The sequence below is a fragment of the Citrus sinensis genome, chromosome 9, assembly GCF_022201045.2.
Source record: "Citrus sinensis cultivar Valencia sweet orange chromosome 9, DVS_A1.0, whole genome shotgun sequence".
In the NCBI taxonomy this organism is placed as follows: Eukaryota; Viridiplantae; Streptophyta; class Magnoliopsida; order Sapindales; family Rutaceae; genus Citrus; species Citrus sinensis.
Genome location: NC_068564.1, coordinates 4,176,499 through 4,196,183, shown reverse-complemented (window position 1 = coordinate 4,196,183; position 19,685 = coordinate 4,176,499). Strand labels below are relative to the sequence as shown.

At 33.7% G+C, this 19,685-nt stretch overlaps 2 protein-coding genes and 3 long non-coding RNA genes across 5 annotated transcripts; 2 read left to right on the top strand and 3 right to left on the bottom strand.

Moving 5' to 3' along the window:
- Positions 1–1,065: 1,065 nt before the first annotated feature.
- LOC127899649 (uncharacterized) lies at positions 1,066–1,829 on the bottom strand. The gene is made up of 2 exons (XR_008051543.1): positions 1,614–1,829; positions 1,066–1,458 (listed from the first exon to the last, which is right to left on the bottom strand). It is a non-coding gene; the product is annotated as an uncharacterized LOC127899649 (long non-coding RNA).
- Positions 1,830–4,893: 3,064 nt separating this feature from the next.
- Positions 4,894–5,816, bottom strand: LOC127899648 (uncharacterized). The gene is made up of 2 exons (XR_008051542.1): positions 5,357–5,816; positions 4,894–5,201 (listed from the first exon to the last, which is right to left on the bottom strand). It is a non-coding gene; the product is annotated as an uncharacterized LOC127899648 (long non-coding RNA).
- A 1,815-nt stretch (positions 5,817–7,631) lies between these two features.
- Positions 7,632–8,606, bottom strand: LOC127899647 (uncharacterized). The gene is made up of 2 exons (XR_008051541.1): positions 8,095–8,606; positions 7,632–7,939 (listed from the first exon to the last, which is right to left on the bottom strand). It is a non-coding gene; the product is annotated as an uncharacterized LOC127899647 (long non-coding RNA).
- A 5,723-nt stretch (positions 8,607–14,329) lies between these two features.
- Positions 14,330–14,902, top strand: LOC127899723 (dnaJ homolog subfamily C member 7 homolog). The gene has a single exon (XM_052433438.1). It carries the CDS (start codon positions 14,330–14,332, stop codon positions 14,900–14,902), a length of 573 nt encoding a protein of 190 aa, XP_052289398.1.
- Positions 14,903–17,959: 3,057 nt separating this feature from the next.
- Positions 17,960–18,974, top strand: LOC127899722 (receptor-like protein EIX1). The gene is made up of 2 exons (XM_052433437.1): positions 17,960–18,083; positions 18,235–18,974. The coding sequence occupies exons 1-2, from the start codon at positions 17,960–17,962 to the stop codon at positions 18,972–18,974; spliced, it is 864 nt and encodes a 287-aa protein (XP_052289397.1).
- Positions 18,975–19,685: the final 711 nt, after the last annotated feature.

Sequence of the window (19,685 nt, the reverse complement as noted above, 5' to 3'; positions counted from 1 at the left end):
CCTGGATATTAATGCAATTTTACACATTTCGTTTGTTCTTAGGTTGGATTTTCACGTTTGGGAACTGCTGGCCTTGTCTGATCAGTATTTTTGGCTCCTCTTATGTTGTTGGAAGTGTTGCTAGAAATGAACTATGTTGTTGCCTTTGTTCATGTTGGTAGAAATGACTCTGTTGTTGGCTTCCTTATGCTACTGGAATTGAACTGATCATGGTTCATTTGTGTTGTACATGTTGCTGGAATTTAATTCTTAGGTTGTTACAATACTCTTCTTCTATTTATGTTGGACTTGTCACTCTCGAATTTGATTAAATTATGTTTGCTGACAATTATGAAATCTTAGTCAATGTTATCCATTTCATTTTCTTTGTAAGTGAATTTTTAATTGCAATATTAATTTTAATAATCTAATTAATTAGCTAATTTATGAAATATTAATTTCTACTAAATCAATTGCAAGATTGTTATTAAAATAAGGGAAATTATCATTTGTATACCCTTAGTTTACTCCATTATCAAAAATACTACAACACTTTGAGGGTGTATCAATCGTCCACCCTAAGTTGACAAAATGTATCAGCTGACCACCAAACCGTTAGTTGCCATTTAAGTATGATGACGTCAGAAGGGTAATTTGGTCTTTTCATATGATACAAGTGATAATTTAAGGGTATACAAGTGATAAAAAGAGAATTTAAGGGTATACATGTGATAATTTTCAAGGGTAAAATCGTCAATTCACTGTAATTCCGTTAACTTTCAAACGGCAACTAACGGTTTGGTGGTCAGCTAATATATTTTGTCAACTAAGGGTGGACGATTGATACACCCTCAAAGTGTTGTAGTATTTTTTATAACAAAGCAAATATAGGGTATACGAATGATAATTTTCCTTAAAATAATAATAATTTCATGGTGCAACAAAAATACCCATTTTTTATTAATTATAATTTCAATTTTTAATTTAATTGAAAAAATTCATTTAATTATAATTTGCATTTCGTGCCAAATTTAATTTTCCCGACAAAAATTCAAAATATGGCACACAAATTTAAAAAAAAAAGAGTAAAATTCAAATTTATTATATTCCCCTCTAAATAAAGTTATGACAGTTATGTACCTAGTAATATCTGTCACAGATTATGACTGGTATTGTTCTGTCATCAATTCTTGACGGTGGCTACAATGACGGTATGAACAACCGTCATCCACCCCCTACTATGACAGTTTTTGCCTGTCATAGTAGGCACTTTTTCTTTTAGTGGAAGCAAGAGGATTCCTCTCACTCTTATTTTGATTCATATAGTGCATAATATTATAACATTCTTACCAACAATAATTATACATCATGTATTCATCAGAAGACCCTCTTAAAGGAGTTAACGCCTGCCATGATTAAAAGGATAGTTATTGTGACCCTGAGGATCGTCACTTGTCCCAAGCTCCCTAGCATGTCCACCTGAAAAAGCAATACAATGTTACTGATGATCAAGATTATAGGTAAAATAGTAAATTAAAAGACACAAAAAGGTCAAAACCTAACCAAATCTACTCTACTAATTACGTACTTTAATATTTAATATGTGAACAACTAAGAAGAAAACACGGACTTACGAGTCATATTGTAATTACAAGGCTTGGACTTGGGGGTCCCTCCAAGTTCTCTTGCAGCAGTCACCTCCGAGGTTATTAGAAGACCAATAACAATAAGGAGAGCCATTGAAGCAAATAAAAAGTGGTTCTTGGAGACCATTTTTTGCTTTATTTTATTTCTTTTTGTTTGGGGTAGAGCAGCGCTGTTGGGAAACAAAACATATATAACGGAGTGCAATTTACTTGCATGCTCCTTGAAGCTAAGGCCCTGCTTAACTGCCGTTTACTTTTACATTTGTGATTAGGGATGGCAAAAATCCCCACGGGGACGGGTACTTTCGGAGATTTTTTCCATTCGGGGGGGGTATGGGGATAATTTCATACCCAATTTCTTATTCGGGGAATGGATGGGGAAATTTTTTTACCTAATTTCTTATTCGGGGAGGGGACGGGGATGAGGTGGAATCCCCATCCCCTACCCATTTCCCCATTTTAATTTTTTAAAATTACTAGTAAATAAATTATAAAATTATAAATATTGGTAAAAATAAAAAATATCAAAATATTTATATTATTAAATTTTTAGGCCTAATTAACTAATTAAAATCCTAAATTTTTATTTAGGACATTAAAAAGACCGAGTAGATTCTATTAGCCCAATTTTTTTATTTTAATATTCTTTAAATATTTTAAACTTAAATCTATTTTTTATTTATTTTTAGATGTTATAATTGCCCACAGCGAATCACAATTTTAATATCTAATCTAATTTAATCTAATATTTGCTCTTGATTTGCTCTGATTTAACTATTGTGTTGTAAAGGGAATAGTCCACATTTATAAAGTGTCCACGCCACTATTGCAAAAGTTAATTTTGAATCTAAATTCGATTTTATTTGTAACAATTTTGTATTAGACTATTAATTTATTCATGATAGTTTGTAAAAGAAGTTTGTATCCCTTGCATGCTGCGTTACTTACTAATTTAATGTATGTGACTTTTGTAATGGATATTAATGTAAGATATATTTCGAACTTTACTTTTATTTAAATTTTTTATTTTAATATTATTAACTCAAAATCGAAAACAAAAAAAAATGTATTAGTTATTCGGAGATCGGGGACCCTCGAGGATCCCCTATTATTATTCAGGAGGAGATGGAGATTCTCTTAAGTAATTCTGACGGGGACGGAGAGGGGACGAGGACATACGCAAAATATCAGGGATGAGTACGGGAAAATTAGTCCCCTCCCCTCCCCATTACCATCCCTATTTGTGATAATTCAAAGTCACCCTTGATTACAATCAGTAGCGTAGCTTTCTCTACAAAACGGGTACGATTCAAATTTTGGCCCACATATATTTAAACATTAATGATATAATCTAGTATAGAAATGTCAAATATTCATGCATGACAGCTTTAAACCACATACTCCTATACCGCTAGTGACTTTGGAGACACTTGGACCACATACTCCTAAGGAACATACGTTTGAATTTTTTTACGATTCAAATTTTGAACCGCATACTTTTAAACTTTAATAATATAATCTAGTATAGAAATGTCAAATATTCACGCACGACACCTTTAAACCTCATATTTCTACTACCGCTAGTGACTTTGGAGACACTTAAACCTAGAAAGTCAAGATATTAGATTATGGTGCAATAGATTGTTAAGGTCATTATTTATAGAGTTGTCATTTTATGGCAAGTTTAGTTAAATTGAAAGTTTATTTATTGCATATCTTGTAATAGGGATTAATTTATTAATTCCCTAATTTAGTGAGAATCTAATTTTTTAGGAATATTTGTTTCCTAATTTAATTAGAAGTCTAATTTAATAAGTCAATTATGGTGGAATTCTATAATTGGCGCATGAGATCTATTTAAAGCAAGAAGTTGGTTCAAATACAAAGTCATTAAATGCGCTAGATATTTCTTGGGAGACAAGCAAGGCAAGAAGATCATATTTATTCATATTCATATTCATAGGAATTATAAGAGAAAAGAAACTCTTATTTGGAAATAATTCAAGTCTTTTAAAACTTGCTATGATAATCTAAATATTTATCACAAATCAGTCTTACTATTATGATAGAACAAATTTTTATCACAATTTTATTGTATTTTATTAACATAAATTTTTTTTATCACATGTCTGTCATATTTCTGTAAAATAAGAGACTTAGGCTAAGAACCGTCACACATGTACCTGTCATCGTAGGTCATTTTTCTTGTAATGAATTCAGCCAACAAATTGATTTACAAAACTATCCCAAAGAGGGTGATAATTTGAATGCTGAAGACAAGGAACGGTAGCAGCGGAATCACATTCAAACCAAATATGAGACCAACCATTGGATACAACAGCATACAACTCAACATAAAATGACGAATAAACTCCAAAAAATATGGCTTATTAAAGAAACCAAAAAACAACCATTGACTTTTCAAAAAACAGCCCCACAATGAGAGAGAGACCAGATATTATTAGTTGGTTTGGATTGACTTTAATTAGAAGATGATTTTTAATTACTTCCTTAATTATTATAAAAAGAAAAATTTCATTGACATTGTTATAAACCAAGAGTGATGATAGAGGCACAAACTCTTATACAAACTTATCTTATACAAACTAATGTGGCATTAATTCATATGGTTGAATGAAAATACAAAATAATAAAAATAAATCATGTGGACCAAAAGATATTTAATTCTACTAATTTTATTATGCCACATCAGTTTGTACAAGATAACTTTATACAAAAGTTTGTGACTGTATCATTACTCATAAACCAATTAATTAAGAATAATGCTTGGGACCCAATATTTAAGTCCCAATTTAAAATTACTAAAAGGGTACATAAGCATCCAACTTCCACAAGAGGCAATTTTTGCGAGCTTAGAAACTTACTAGGAGCATTTTCCAAAAGAAAAGAAAAAAGAAAGATTACAATTTGATATGTTTTTGTTTTTTTTTTTGGTCTTATCCACGAGGTATCCTGGGGAGGGCCCCAACTGTGGGAGACACCTTTAAGCCCGTACCACAACCCAGACTAGAAGTCCCCGCTCGAACCGGGAGGCACAGGTTCTCCCAACAAAGGCGACTTCCCTGCGACTCGAACTGGGGAGCAAACCCAGTCAAGCCACTTAAGGGGACTCCATTGCCAGTGGAGCCAACACTTTGTTGGTCAATTTGATATGTTTCATATATTTTTCATATAAGACAAAAATCAAAATTATTTCGTCTTCTATCATACTCATCCGATATTTTCTAACTCTCAACTGTATATAGGATTTAAGAACACTTCAAAAGTACTGCTTTATTCATTACAACGAATTTATAGTATGGTAAATACACATATTTACGCATTCTAAATGCTGATTTGATCTGAGCAACAAGCTGGCAGATCTTAAATCTCATAATTGATAATCAAAGGTGGAAGAAAGAAGAGGATTCCTCTCACTCTTATTTTGAACAATAATTATACATCATGTATTCATCAGAAGACCCTCTTAAAGGAGTTAACGCCTGCCATGATTAAAAGGATAGTTATTGTGACCCTGAGGATCGTCACTTGTCCCAAGCTCCCTAGCATGTCCACCTGAAAAAGCAATACAATGTTACTGATGATCAAGATTATAGGTAAAATAGTAAATTAAAAGACACAAAAAGGTCAAATCCTAACCAAATCTACTCTACTGATTACGTACTTTAATATTTAATATGTGAACAACTAAGAAGAAAACACAGACTTACGAGTCATATTGTAATTACAAGGCTTGGACTTGGGGGTCCCTCCAAGTTCTCTTGCAGCAGTCACCTCTGAGGTTATTAGAAGACCAATAACAATAAGGAGAGCCATTGAAGCAAATAAAAAGTGGTTCTTGGAGACCATTTTTTGTTTTATTTTATTTCTTTTTGTTTGGGGTAAAGGCGTAGAGCAGCGCTGTTGGGAAACAAAACATATGTAGCGGAGTGCAATTTACTTGCATGCTTCTTGAAGCTAAGGCCCTGCTTAACTGCCGTTTATTTTTACATTTGTGATAATTCAAAGTCACCGTTGATTACAATCAGTAGCGTAGCTTTCTCTACACAACGGGTACGATTCAAAGTTTGGCCCACATATATTTAAACATTAATGATATAATCTAGTATAGAAATGTCAAATATTCATGCATGACAGATTTAAACCACATACTCCTATACCGCTAGTGACTTTGGAAACACTTGAACCACATACTCCTAAGGAACTCACGTTTGAATTTTTGTCATCACCCTTGATTACAATCAGTGGCGTAGCTTTCTCAACAAAACGGGTACGATTCAAATTTTGGCCCACATATATTTAAACATTAATGATATAATCTAGTATAGAAATGTCAAATATTCGTGCATGACAGCTTTAAACCACATACTCCTATACCGCTAGTGACTTTGGAGACACTTGGACCACATACTCCTAAGGAACACACGTTTGAATTTTTTTACGATTCAAATTTTGAACCGCATACTTTTAAACTTTAATAATATAATCTAGTATAGAAATGTCAAATATTCATGCACGACAGCTTTAAACCTCATATTTCTACTACCGCTAGTGACTTTGGAGACACTTGAACCTAGAAAGTCAAGATATTAGATTATGGTGCAATAGATTGTTAAGGTCATTATTTATAGAGTTGTCATTTTATGGCAAGTTTAGTTAAATTGAAAGTTTATTTATTGCATATCTTGTAATAGGGATTAATTTATTAATTCCCTATTTTAGTGAGATTCTAATTTTTTAGGAATATTTGTTTCCTAATTTAATTAGAAGTCTAATTTAATAAGTTAATTATGGTGGAATTCTATAATTGGCGCATGAGATCTATTTAAAGCAAGAAGTTGGTTCAAATACAAAGTCATTAAATGCGCTAGATATTTCTTGGGAGACAAGCAAGGCAAGAAGATCATATTTTTTCATATTCATATTCATAGGAATTATAAGAGAAAAGAAACTCTTATTTGGAAATAATTCAAGTCTTTTAAAACTTGCTATGATAATCTAAATATTTATCACAAATCAGTCTTACTATTATGATAGAACAAATTTTTATCACAATTTTATTGTATTTTATTAACATAAATTTTTTTTATCACATGCTGTCATATTTCTGTAAAATAAGAGACTTAGGCTAAGAACCGTCACACATGTACCTGTCATCGTAGGTCATTTTTCTTGTAATGAATTCAGCCAACAAATTGATTTACATAACTATCCCAAAGAGGGTGATAATTTGAATGCTGAAGACAAGGAACGGTAGCAGCGGAATCACATTCAAACCAAATATGAGACCAACCATTGGATACAACAGCATACAACTCAACATAAAATGACGAATAAACTCCAAAAAATATGGCTTATTAAAGAAACCAAAAAACAACCATTGACTTTTCAAAAAACAGCCCCACAATGAGAGAGAGACCAGATATTATTAGTTGGTTTGGATTGACTTTAATTAGAAGATGATTTTTAATTACTTCCTTAATTATTATAAAAAGAAAAATTTCATTGACATTGTTATAAACCAAGAGTGATGATAGAGGCACAAACTCTTATACAAACTTATCTTATACAAACTAATGTGGCATTAATTCATATGGTTGAATGAAAATACAAAATAATAAAAATAAATCATGTGGACCAAGAGATATTTAATTCTACCAATTTTATTATGCCACATCAGTTTGTACAAGATAACTTTATACAAAAGTTTGTGACTATATCATTACTCATAAACCAATTAATTAAGAATAATGCTTGGGACCCAATATTTAAGTCCCAATTTAAAATTACTAAAAGGGTACATAAGCATCCAACTTCCACAAGAGGCAATTTTTGCGAGCTTAGAAACTTACTAGGAGCATTTTCCAAAAGAAAAGAAAAAAGAAAGATTACAATTTGATATGTTTCATATAAGACAAAAATCAAAATTATTTCGTCTTCTATCATTCTCATCCGATATTTTCTAACTCTCAACTGTATATAGGATTTAAGAACACTTCAAAAGTACTGCTTTATTCATTACAACGAATTTATAGTATGGTAAATACACATATTTACGCATTCTAAATGATGATTTGATCTGAGCAACAAGCTGGCAGATCTTAAATCTCATAATTGATAATCAAAGGTGGAAGAAAGAAGAGGATTCCTCTCACTCTTATTTTGAACAATAATTATACATCATGTATTCATCAGAAGACCCTCTTAAAGGAGTTAACGCCTGCCATGATTAAAAGGATAGTTATTGTGACCCTGAGGATCGTCACTTGTCCCAAGCTCCCTAGCATGTCCACCTGAAAAAGCAATACAATGTTACTGATGATCAAGATTATAGGTAAAATAGTAAATTAAAAGACACAAAAAGGTCAAATCCTAACCAAATCTACTCTACTGATTACGTACTTTAATATTTAATATGTGAACAACTAAGAAGAAAACACAGACTTACGAGTCATATTGTAATTACAAGGCTTGGACTTGGGGGTCCCTCCAAGTTCTCTTGCAGCAGTCACCTCTGAGGTTATTAGAAGACCAATAACAATAAGGAGAGCCATTGAAGCAAATAAAAAGTGGTTCTTGGAGACCATTTTTTGTTTTATTTTATTTCTTTTTGTTTGGGGTAAAGGCGTAGAGCAGCGCTGTTGGGAAACAAAACATATGTAGCGGAGTGCAATTTACTTGCATGCTTCTTGAAGCTAAGGCCCTGCTTAACTGCCGTTTATTTTTACATTTGTGATAATTCAAAGTCACCGTTGATTACAATCAGTAGCGTAGCTTTCTCTACACAACGGGTACGATTCAAAGTTTGGCCCACATATATTTAAACATTAATGATATAATCTAGTATAGAAATGTCAAATATTCATGCATGACAGATTTAAACCACATACTCCTATACCGCTAGTGACTTTGGAAACACTTGAACCACATACTCCTAAGGAACTCACATTTGAATTTTTGTCATCACCCTTGATTACAATCAGTGGCGTAGCTTTCTCAACAAAACGGGTACGATTCAAATTTTGGCCCACATATATTTAAACATTAATGATATAATCTAATATAGAAACGTCAAATATTCATGCATGACAGCTTTAAACCACATACTCCTATACCGCTAGTGACTTTGGAGACACTTGAACCACATACTCCTAAGGAACTCACGTTTGAATTTTTTTCATCACCCTTGATTACAATCAGTGGCGTAGCTTTCTCAACAAAACGGGTACGATTCAAATTTCGGCCCACATATATTTAAACAACAATAATATAATCTAGTATAGAAATGTCAAATATTCATGCATGACAGCTTTAAACCACATACTCCTAGACCGCTAGTGACTTTGGAGACACTTGGACCACATACTCCTAAGGAACTCACGTTTGAATTTTTTTACGATTCAAATTTTGAACCGCATACTTTTAAACATTAATAATATAATCTAATGGCTTTTGCTACCTTACATGCAACGTATGGTACAGCCTCTCACAAGGCTGGTGGGCCCAAGTGGGACCCACATCTAAGTTTGTGAGAGGTTGTACCTTACGTTGCATGTAAGGTAGCAGCTCCCTAATCTAGTATAGAAATGTCAAATATTCATGCACGACAGCTTTAAACCTCATATTTCTACTACCGCTAGTGACTTTGGAGACACTTGAACCTAGAAAGTCAAGATATTAGTTTATGGTGCAATAGATTGTTAAGGTCATTATTTATAGAGTTGTCATTTTATGGCAAGTTTAGTTAAATTGAAAGTTTATTTATTGCATATCTTGTAATAGGGATTAATTTATTAATTCCCTAATTTAGTGAGATTCTAATTTTTTAGGAATATTTGTTTCCTAATTTAATTAGAAGTCTAATTTAATAAGTCAATTAATGGTGGAATTCTATAATTGGCGCATGAGATCTATTTAAAGCAAGAAGTTGGTTCAAACAGAAAGTCATTAAATGCACTAGATATTTCTTGGGAGACAAGTAAGGCAAGAAGATCATATTTATTCATATTCATATTCATGGGAATTATAAGAGGAAAGAAACTCTTATTTGGAAATAATTCAAGTCTTTTAAAACTTGCTATTTTGGTGAAACTCTAGTGCCTATATAAAGAGAGGTATTTCAGAATTGAAGTTAGATCGCACAACACAGAGCATAAAGCAGAGAAGCAAAATTCGGCCTCCTCCCTAGAGAATCCGGATTTGGCGCATAATGTTGTGTTGATTTGTTTTCTTATCTTCTTTTCATCTCTGTGGAGAGTTTATGTGGATCTTGGATCACTAGACATTGAAGAATTGAAGAATTGCTATTGATCACTTTGCGAAGTGCCTTGAGGATCGTGGATCAAGAGAGGTAGCAATTATTCAAGAGAAGCAAATTCATTCTAAGGTTGAGTAACTTGTATGGTGATAAACTGTAAGTGAGAGTCTTAAGTTTGGTAAATTCATAGGTTGTAACATCTTAACTCAGTGAATTGTTTTTCATCTGGGTGTGGCCTTGTGGATATAGGATTGATTAATCTGAACCACGTAAAAATCTCCGTGTCATTTATTTTCTGCATTTTATTGTGTTTTTGGAAAATTAATATTTTTTATGCGGATGAAAAGTAACCGTGAACAGTACTTCCGAAAAAAATTATTTTTTTATTTTTAATTGCCTACATCTATTTTCGATAGATCTAAATTCCTTTCACTTATCTTTACCCGAGATGACATATAAACCCGAAAGATTTTATGCAACAATAAAAGAGAGGATAAATTTCGCTCTTGTTGATTTCAAATGGCTCAAGACCTAATTCAATACAAAATGTTCAATGACATAAAAGTAATTAATCAATCATCATAAATCATGGATTCATCATTTTAGCTGCCAAATATATATGGAAAATGAGACTCTTCCCACAATAAGCACTGAACGGTGCGTTTAGGGTGTGGTAAAAAATGACCCATCTCACGTGACACACACATACCCACCATAACACACGCGCAACAGATCTCACGCGACACACACCGTTTCTCCATCTGCTCATCCTCTCGCTTTCTCTTGCCGTGTGTCTCTCTTTGTTCTCCGTCCTCTCCCTTTCTCTTTCAGTGGGTCTCTCGCTGTGGGTTTCTCCATCTGCTCTCTCTCTCTCTCTTCTCTATCCTCTATGTTCTCTCGCCGTCGATTCCCCCTCCGCTCTCATCGTCGATTGCATCTCTCGGCTTGCTTCAACTTTACTCTCTCAGCTTCAGTGGTCGTTAGCTGCCGTAGTCGATTTCCGTGAGTTGATTATGAATTTTTGAAAATCCAGCTGATATTGTGAGCAAATGAGACAGTTTTAATTGCACTTGGATTGATGGGAAAATTAGTTTAGATATATTTTATTTGTAATTGCATTTTCGATAGTCTTAGGAGATGGCCTTGTGCTGGACATGGCATTTTCGATGGCCTTGTGCTGGACATGGCATTTTCGATGGCCTTGTGCTGGACATGGCATTTTTGATGGCCTTGTGCTGGAGATGGCACCATGATCACTACAACTGGAGCTTGTTTTATGCCATTATAGTTTTGGTAAAATACCAATCCAGATGAAATTGTTGCTGTATTTTGTCATAATCCAAATCCTAAATGATATAGCAGTTGCTGCTATGAGCTTCCATTATTTGAGAAATTTATTGGATTGCCCCTGATGACATTAAAAACCTAACAATTGGTTCTATAATCTGAGAATGAAACATATTTACAATGTGAAATATATTTGCATTGTGTTCTATAATGTGCAAGGGCTTATTCTGATGATAATCTTAAAAGGAAACTTATTTGAATGGAACATGTTGTGAATATGAGAAAGCAAAATGGCTTGGGAGAATTGACTGCTGAGATTTCTAGCTTGAGTGAGGAGTGGATTTGGTGTGAATGAGAGTGAGAGTGATGGAGAATGCGTGTGTATTGTGTTTGTGTGTTCAAACAGTAGCCTTTTATATTGCACACAAAACGCACCGTTCGGTGCTTGTTGTGGTGCTTATTGTGGGCTGAATATCGGTGCTGAATATATAATCCATAACGGCTATGAATTCTTAACATATATAAACATGTCATAAAGTCTTGATATCAGCCAAATGTATATCTTAATTCATGGGTACCAGGTAGTTCAATTGATAAAATCTCTTAAGTAAAGGCAAGAGGTTTACGGGCTAAAGTGCCCACTCAACTTTTGGACTAAATATCCGATGGGTGCTTATGAAATAATGAGGGTAATTTTTAAAAACCTCCCCTGAGGTTTGAGGCTGTTGCAAGTAGATGGTGAAAATTATTTTATTTGTAAAAGGCCCCCTACCGTTAGTTAAAATTTTCATTGACTAACTGTTGACTTTGAAAAGACAATATTACCCCCAATATTTACAATTCTAAATATTTACAATTTCATAAGTAATTAAAACAATTATTCACCATGATCAAGTTATTGATATTTCCTTAAAATCTTAAAAAAATAAAATTACAAATCTTAAAATAATTTTTTTTAAGTTTGTAATAAAATTACAAATCTTAATTATTTGATATAAAAATGTAATTTTTTAAAGTTTGTAATAAAATTACAAATCTTAATTATTTGATATAAAAATATAATTTTTTTAAGATTGTAATTTTATTTTTTTAAAGATTTTAAGGAAATTTTAACTGACGTAAATTATTATTGGGGGTAATATTGTCTTTTTAAAGTCAACAGTTAGTCAATGAAAATTTTAACTAACGGTAGGGGGTCTTTTACAAATAAAATAATTTTCACCATCTACTTGCAACAGCCTCAAACCTCAGGGGAAGTTTTTAAAAATTACCCGAAATAATGACCATATCCCCTATACCATCGGTTATTAGATATTTCGTCTTCCAAGTGCTTTTTGAAATGCTTAATTGGTACGGATTCTTTTATCTTTTGCAAGAGTTGAAAGCAATTATGAAATTTGAAAAGGGTAATTATCAGCTACACTTTTCAAGTATGATCCAAGGAATTCCCTTATATTTATCTATTGCACGCTAAGGTCGTTACATACATAATTATGACACATCACTAGTTATGGAATTTTTTGAGATATCACTCGGAAAGTGGATAATGATTATTTGAAAAATGGGATAAAAAAGATAAGATCAGTGCGCTGATTGAGATTCGAGTGGTAGTTCATTATATGTATTGGATGATTAGGAATGTTGTTAGTTCTGCTGTTAACATTACTGTAATGGTGAACTAACTCATTTTACAATACTTACAGTTCTGTAATTTATCTAATTTCTATGAGTTTCCATTTACTCATAAAACTATAGGTAAAAGATTGATTGAATAGCACCTCCAAAGTGGTGCTGCTTTATTCATATTTCACCCTGTAATACATATCAATTATACATGAACAAGCAAGGAGTCATCTCTTAGACTATCTTTCGTACAAATACAGCATTTTAGAATTTTCAAACCAACAAGTATCGATATCTTCACCCCGTAATAAAGTTAATTACCCTTGCCTGGAACAGCATTATTGTGACCCCTGGGATCATCTATAGATAATAGACCCCTACGCGTAAGCTTCATAATCTCTTTGGCTAGGCCGCCTGAAAAGCCAATTAATACGTCTTATTATTAACTGTGGAGTGTTTGTCTCGTGAGGGTTTCCACCCTCATTAAAAAATTTCTAATTAAGTGCACTAATTATCATATTAATATGTTAAAAAAAACCAACAACGAATATATCAATACTTGGATTCTTATCGAAAGGTTTGGAGGCTTTTCCCAGTTCCATTGCAGCTACTTCCGGGGTTGCTAGAAGAAGCGCAATAAGAAGAACGATGAATACAAAAGCTGTTAGAAGATTCTTGGAGGCCATCATGATTCATAGAACTGCACATCTTGGACACACAATATTTATAAATAATATAGAGAAGAAAAGTCTATTGTAGTTGTTCCTTAAATTCAAACTCCTTAATGAGCGGCGTTTACTTTTATGCTCTTGTCAAATCGAAGTCTTTTATTACATCATATCATGATTTCCTGTTTTTGGATCAACATTCCGTCATCATCTAAACTTATAATTAAAATTCATGTAGTTGCACCCCAAGAGCATAGCTGAGTGATTTTAAACCAAATTTAATTTTTTCGATTGGTTGAGACAATTCGAATTCAAATCTTAAGGAGATAAAGAGTTAAAAAAAAAATTGGTTGTAAAACAGAATATCATGAAGATGTGATGGGTAGAGATAAAAACAGTAAATAATTTTTGTTAAAATGGTAACAAATGTAAGGAGAATAATAGTCTGCATAAAGTTTTAAAGGGTATAATTAAGATGAATTATCTATATATTTTTATTTAATAAGTATCAATAAAGTTGTTTTTGAGGTACAAACGGTGTAAATGCTTAAATTCTGAATTTTAAATTTTACTGATTAGTTTATTAGAAATTAACATAATGGATTTAATGAGTAAATAAAGGATATGTTCAATTAGCGTGATCAACTATCCGAATTCAATCGGAAATATGTTTCCGACTAGGAATTCAACAAATGTCGCCTAGATCAAGCAACCAATCTGAAAAATAAATAAAAAAATCTATTAGGAATTAAACTAATAGCGTCAAGATCAATCAACATATATGCAAATATTAAGGCATCACTGCCAAAGCATCTCTGTTCCTTTTTCTTCTCGAAGTTAATTAGAGAATGCTCAAAAATCTTGTCGAGCTAGCGGCCGAGAAGGCTAGAGACGCCGCAGAAGAGTACTTCAAGCTTCAAAACATAGACATGGCGATCAGGACTCTGAAAGCAGCCAAAGAATTCAACCCTGATCTGCCCAACATCGACGATTACTTCACGGCTTACAGAGTTCACCAACTATCCGAAACAAAATCTACGTTGTACAAAATTCTAGTCATTACTGATCCTCAAGTTGATATTAGCGTCATAAAGAAACAGTTCAAGAAAATGGCGCTGATGTTACATCCTGACAAGAATTCCTCTGTTGCCGCCGATGGTGCTTTCAAGCTTATAAGATCAGCCAATGACGTTTTGAGAGACCCTGAGAAAAGAAAAGCTTATGATAATCGGATTCGTTTGAATAAAGTGAAACTGAAGTCATGTAGCTGTTGTCGGCCTCAAGGAGCTGGTGATAATAATTCCCCAAGAGCTTCAACTTACAAGGCTACGAATACTTCATGCCCTCGGAAGTATAAGGCCAAAGCAATATTTTGTCAACGCCAGGGTAGAAGAAAGATTGTAATTTTAAGCAACTATTAGACTTCTTCAAGCTGTAGGATTTTGCCTTCCCCCCCCGCCCCCTCCTTCTATGGGCGCATCAATTAACTGCCCTTGGAAAGTTGTAAACGATTATACGCACCCATTCGTTTTTTCATAATTTATCAGTAATATAAGATTGTATTTGATTGATTTACATTGGAAAATCTACTAGGATTGAACACTATGATCTACAGATTTTAAATAATAAATCAATTTGAAAGGATTAAAGAATTAATATTGCTTGTTGGAAATTATAAAAATCCTTAAAACTACATTATTGGAGTTAGGGATGGCAAAATCCTCCACGGGTTTGGGGCCCCATGGAGCCCCACCCCAAATGGGGAAAATTTTTAATAATTTTTGGGAAATGGAGTGGGGAGTGGGGGAAAAATAATTCCCAAATTGTTAACGGGGTGGGGTTTGGTATTGCACTCCCCACCCCACCCCCACTCCAATCCCCATTATATATAAATATGTTTTTAATTCTTATTTAATAATTTTTATTTTATCAACTATAATGTCAATTAATAATTTTTTTTAATTTTTATGTAATATAAATAGAATACGAATAAAAGAAAACCCTACAATATTTTTCAACTTTAAAACATTATTATATTTTCTTTTTCTTTTAAGGTGCTGCTCTCTTTAAATATTTTTCACTTTTAATATCATTTTAAGATATTGTTTCAAATTTTTAGAGATTTTTAAAAAATTAAATATTTTATAATATGGTGATGATTTTATTTTAAGTATCTAATTTTTAATTTACTGAAATTATATTTTTATATCTATTATAAAATAAGTAAATGGGGAATGGGGTGGGGATGGGGGAATCATTCCCCATGTGGGGATTCCCCATCCCCAACCCATTAAATTTATTGGAGAATGGGGTGGGGAATGGAGGCAAAATTTTTTAATGGGGTGGGGAATGGGGTAGGCATCCCCACCCCCACCCCGCCCCATTGCCATCCCTAATTGGAGTTTGTCTAATACACTAAAGGAATGTAAACAATGATGGAACCAGGGCATTGGTTTGACCAGGGCCAAAATAATAAATTTTTAATAGGTTATAACAGAAGCTCCGTAAAATTGAGGCCAATGGTGCCATGGTGGCACTTTAGTGAAGGCCATAATGAAGAAATCATAATATTTAGTAGGGTATAGCAAAAATAAAAATGTAAAAATGAGAGACTAAACAGAAAAGAAACATAGAATCGAGTACAATTTCAATTCAGCGTTTTATTTTTTTATGATAAATTTATCGCTCTTATTTTTATTTCAAATTGTTCACTATCATGAAGTTTTCAATAAAACAAACGTGATGGTGCTTATTCAGCAAAACATTACTAATTGATAATAACGTCGTTAAGTATGGCTGCCATAATTGAAATCCCGTGGAGGAGCCTGTTCACCTGAAACAACAATGCAGTTTTACAAATGATGTGTGGCCAATGTTACAAGAACAATTAAAAGTTAAATTTCATGTTAACAACTATTGAAGTCTGAAATTAAGCAATCGTCACTACCTGAATATAGCATATCTCATAATTTATGCTAAATAACATGAAGCAAAGAAGACTTACGAGACTTGACATTGCTTCCAAGTTCCCTTGCAATCACTTCTAAGGTTAGAAGATGCACAACGACAGCAAGAAGAGCCAACCAAGTAATCCAGAAATTCTTGAAGGCCATCTTAACTTTTTCGTGGAGCATTATGTCTAGGACGCAAGATATTTATAAAAACCAAGTGTAGACTAAGTAATTGCTTGCATGGAGAGAGTCCTTAAAATTCAAAGTCTTTCTTGCAGCCGATCAGAGCTCGGTCGAGAGAGCTGGTGATAATACTAAACTAATTAAACATCAAATTTCTCACAAGCGTACAAAACAGCTGTCAAATGGCTCTGTATAAAATTTTTGGGGAACGAAATTAACAAAGAGATTATCCGCACCCACTATTGAATCCCACATAATCCTCACTTACGTCAAAATTAAAAAAGTAAAAATAAAAAATTGGCCTAATTCCTTTGGTCGAAAACAGATCGAACCGAGTTGTTGAATATTTGGGTTTGGCCAAATCTCTCCATTAAAGCTCACTGGAAATAAATCAGCCAATGAGTTCTTCCTAGTCAAGCTATTCTAGATTCAAACAATAAAATCTACTTCGTTGAACTCGAACTATATAAGAAAGGCAATAGTCATGCCATTGACATGGCAAATATTGAGCGCTTTTTATCATTTAATTTTCCATGATCTTAAATATGTTTTATAGCGGTTTAATGACAACCATGTACGAAAAAATACAAATATAAGTACGCTCCGTTTCAATCCTGAAATTGGAAAAAAAAAGTGGCCAAAATGGCAAACTCTCTACGCAGCGAAATTTCGTCAAAACTGCCAAGAACATAGCTTGGAAGTTCCAAAATCTTGCTTTATGATACATATATCAATAGGTCACAATGACAAGGTTTTAAAGATAAAATAAAATGAAGTATAAAAATACACAATTAAATTACAAAACTATAAATTAATAGGAGATCGCTGCCAAAGGACCTCGGATATGGAGTAAACAAGAGTGACTTGCTGCCAGTTGACAAAATATGAAGCACATACAAAATGATAGTGCTTCAACAGAAGCCAAATGTAAAGAACATGCAAGTTATTTCGCAGCGGGTCCAGGATTAGACAACATTGGATGTATTCTTTATTATTTCATTTAATTGAATCTGATGAAATAATAGCTCTAGCCTTCAGTTATTAACCATTTTGGTTGCGTAGCTGTAACGTTACCACCAGAAAATGACCAAAAAAATATGGTAGATAAAATCTAGCAAACATAGTATATTATAAATCTGTAAGCATTTCTAATCAGTACTGTGATCATCACAGTCTTGGTTGATGTTATTATGATAATGATGAAGCAAAGAAATTTGATACGAGTCTCTTATTTGCTTTTCTTACTTGTAGCTTACACAAGAGCTGCTGTCTTTGGAGAAGCTGACAGCAGATGCATAGAGAGGGAGAGACAAGCTCTACTGATCTTCAAACAAGGTCTCGAAGATGAATGGGGCTATTTGTCTTCTTGGGGAAGGATGGAAGATTGATGCAAATGGAGAGGTGTCTACTGTAGTAACCAAACAAGCCATGCAGTCGCCCCTCGATCTTAGAACATATTACTTGTCAGGTAACATTTCTTCTTCACTGCTTGTATTGGAGCACTTCTATTATCTGCACCTGAGTGGCAACGATTTTGGCGGAACTCAAATCCTGGAGTTCATTGCCTCCCTCACCAAATAAAGAATCCTAGATCTCCCTGATGCAAATTTCGGAGGCAGGATTCCATATCAGCTTGGAAGACTTGCAATCTATTAATATTGGATTGAATGCCATCCGTGTCCGCAAATTTGATCAGTGGCTTTCTTATCATAATAAATTAACAAGCCTCAGCCTACAGGGTCTCGACCTTAGGGAAGCAACGGATTGGCTGCAAGTAGTAATCACTGGACTTCCTTCTCTCAGAGAACTGGATTTATCTTCATCTGCTCCTCCAAAAATCAATTATCGATCCCATTCCTTGGTAAATTCTTCTTCATCATCATTAACACACCTTCATCTCTCTTTATGTGGTCTTTCAAATTCAGCTTACCATTGTTTGTCCCACATCAGTAAGAGTCTTGTCTATCTTGACCTTTCTAATAACCAATTACAAGGTCCTACTCCTGACTATGCATTCCGGAACATGACCTCTCTTGCCAGCTTGACCTCTCTGAACTATATTACTGGAATTTCAAAGTTCTCTCTTCCAATCACCCTTGTTCGTCCGAAGTATGCTTTTTCTAACGTGACTTCTCTGATGGATCTTGACCTCTCTAAGAATCAGATTACTGGAATTCCAAAGTCGTTTGGAGATATGTGTTGTCTAAAAACATTAAAAATTCATGACAACATTCTTACTGCAAAGCTGCCGGAGCTGTTTCTCAATTTCTCTGCAGGTTGTGCCAAAAAGTCATTGCAGAGCTTCATGTTACAGAACAACATGCTTAGTGGGTCATTACCTGGCGTTACAGAGTTTTAATCCTTAAAAGAATTGGATATTTCCAACAGACTGGATGGTACTTTCCCTAAACAATTTTGTCGACCTTCATCACTAGTTGAGTTGGACTTGGAAAGCAACCAACTTTGGGTTCCTCTGCTGGGAATTCTTGACTTGGGTTCAATCGATTAAATGGAACACTTAGTGAAGGCATGGGACGCCTTTCCATGCTAGAGGGACTCTCTCTGGAAGGAAATTCTTTGGAAGGTATGATCTCTGAGGCTCACATGTCAAATCTCTCGAAATTGACCATCTTGGGTTTTCTTGTAATTCATTGGCTCTCAATTTGAGTCCTGATTGGTTTCTTCCTTTCCATTTGAGTTTCGTAAGTTTGTCAAATTGTAATTTAGGACCTCGTTTTCCAAAATGGCTGCAAAGTAAAAAATAATTAGTCTTTGTTGGATATCTCCAATACTGGAATTTCAGATATTGTTCCCACTTGGTTTTGGGATTTATCTCCTTATTTATATCATTTAAACCTCTCTTACAATCACTTGAAAGGAAAGGTGCATAGGTGATAATCTACTAGAACTGGTTGTTCTCAGTTACGATTCAATCATATTAATGGAAGTGCGACTCCAAAACTTTGCAGTTCACCAATGCTTCAGGTTTTGGACTTTTCTCACAACAATATCTCAGGAATGGTACCAACGTGTCTCAATAATTTATCTGCAATGGTTCAAAATGGGAGTT

Coding starts and splice junctions, on each gene's coding strand:
- LOC127899723 (XM_052433438.1), top strand. CDS start 14,330: ATGCTCAAAAATCTTGTCGAGCTAGCGGCCGAGAAGGCTAGAGACGCC.
- LOC127899722 (XM_052433437.1), top strand. CDS start 17,960: ATGAATGGGGCTATTTGTCTTCTTGGGGAAGGATGGAAGATTGATGCA. Junction 18,084..18,234: donor TAGAACATATTACTTGTCAG/GTAACATTTCTT, acceptor TTTCGGAGGCAG/GATTCCATATCAGCTTGGAA.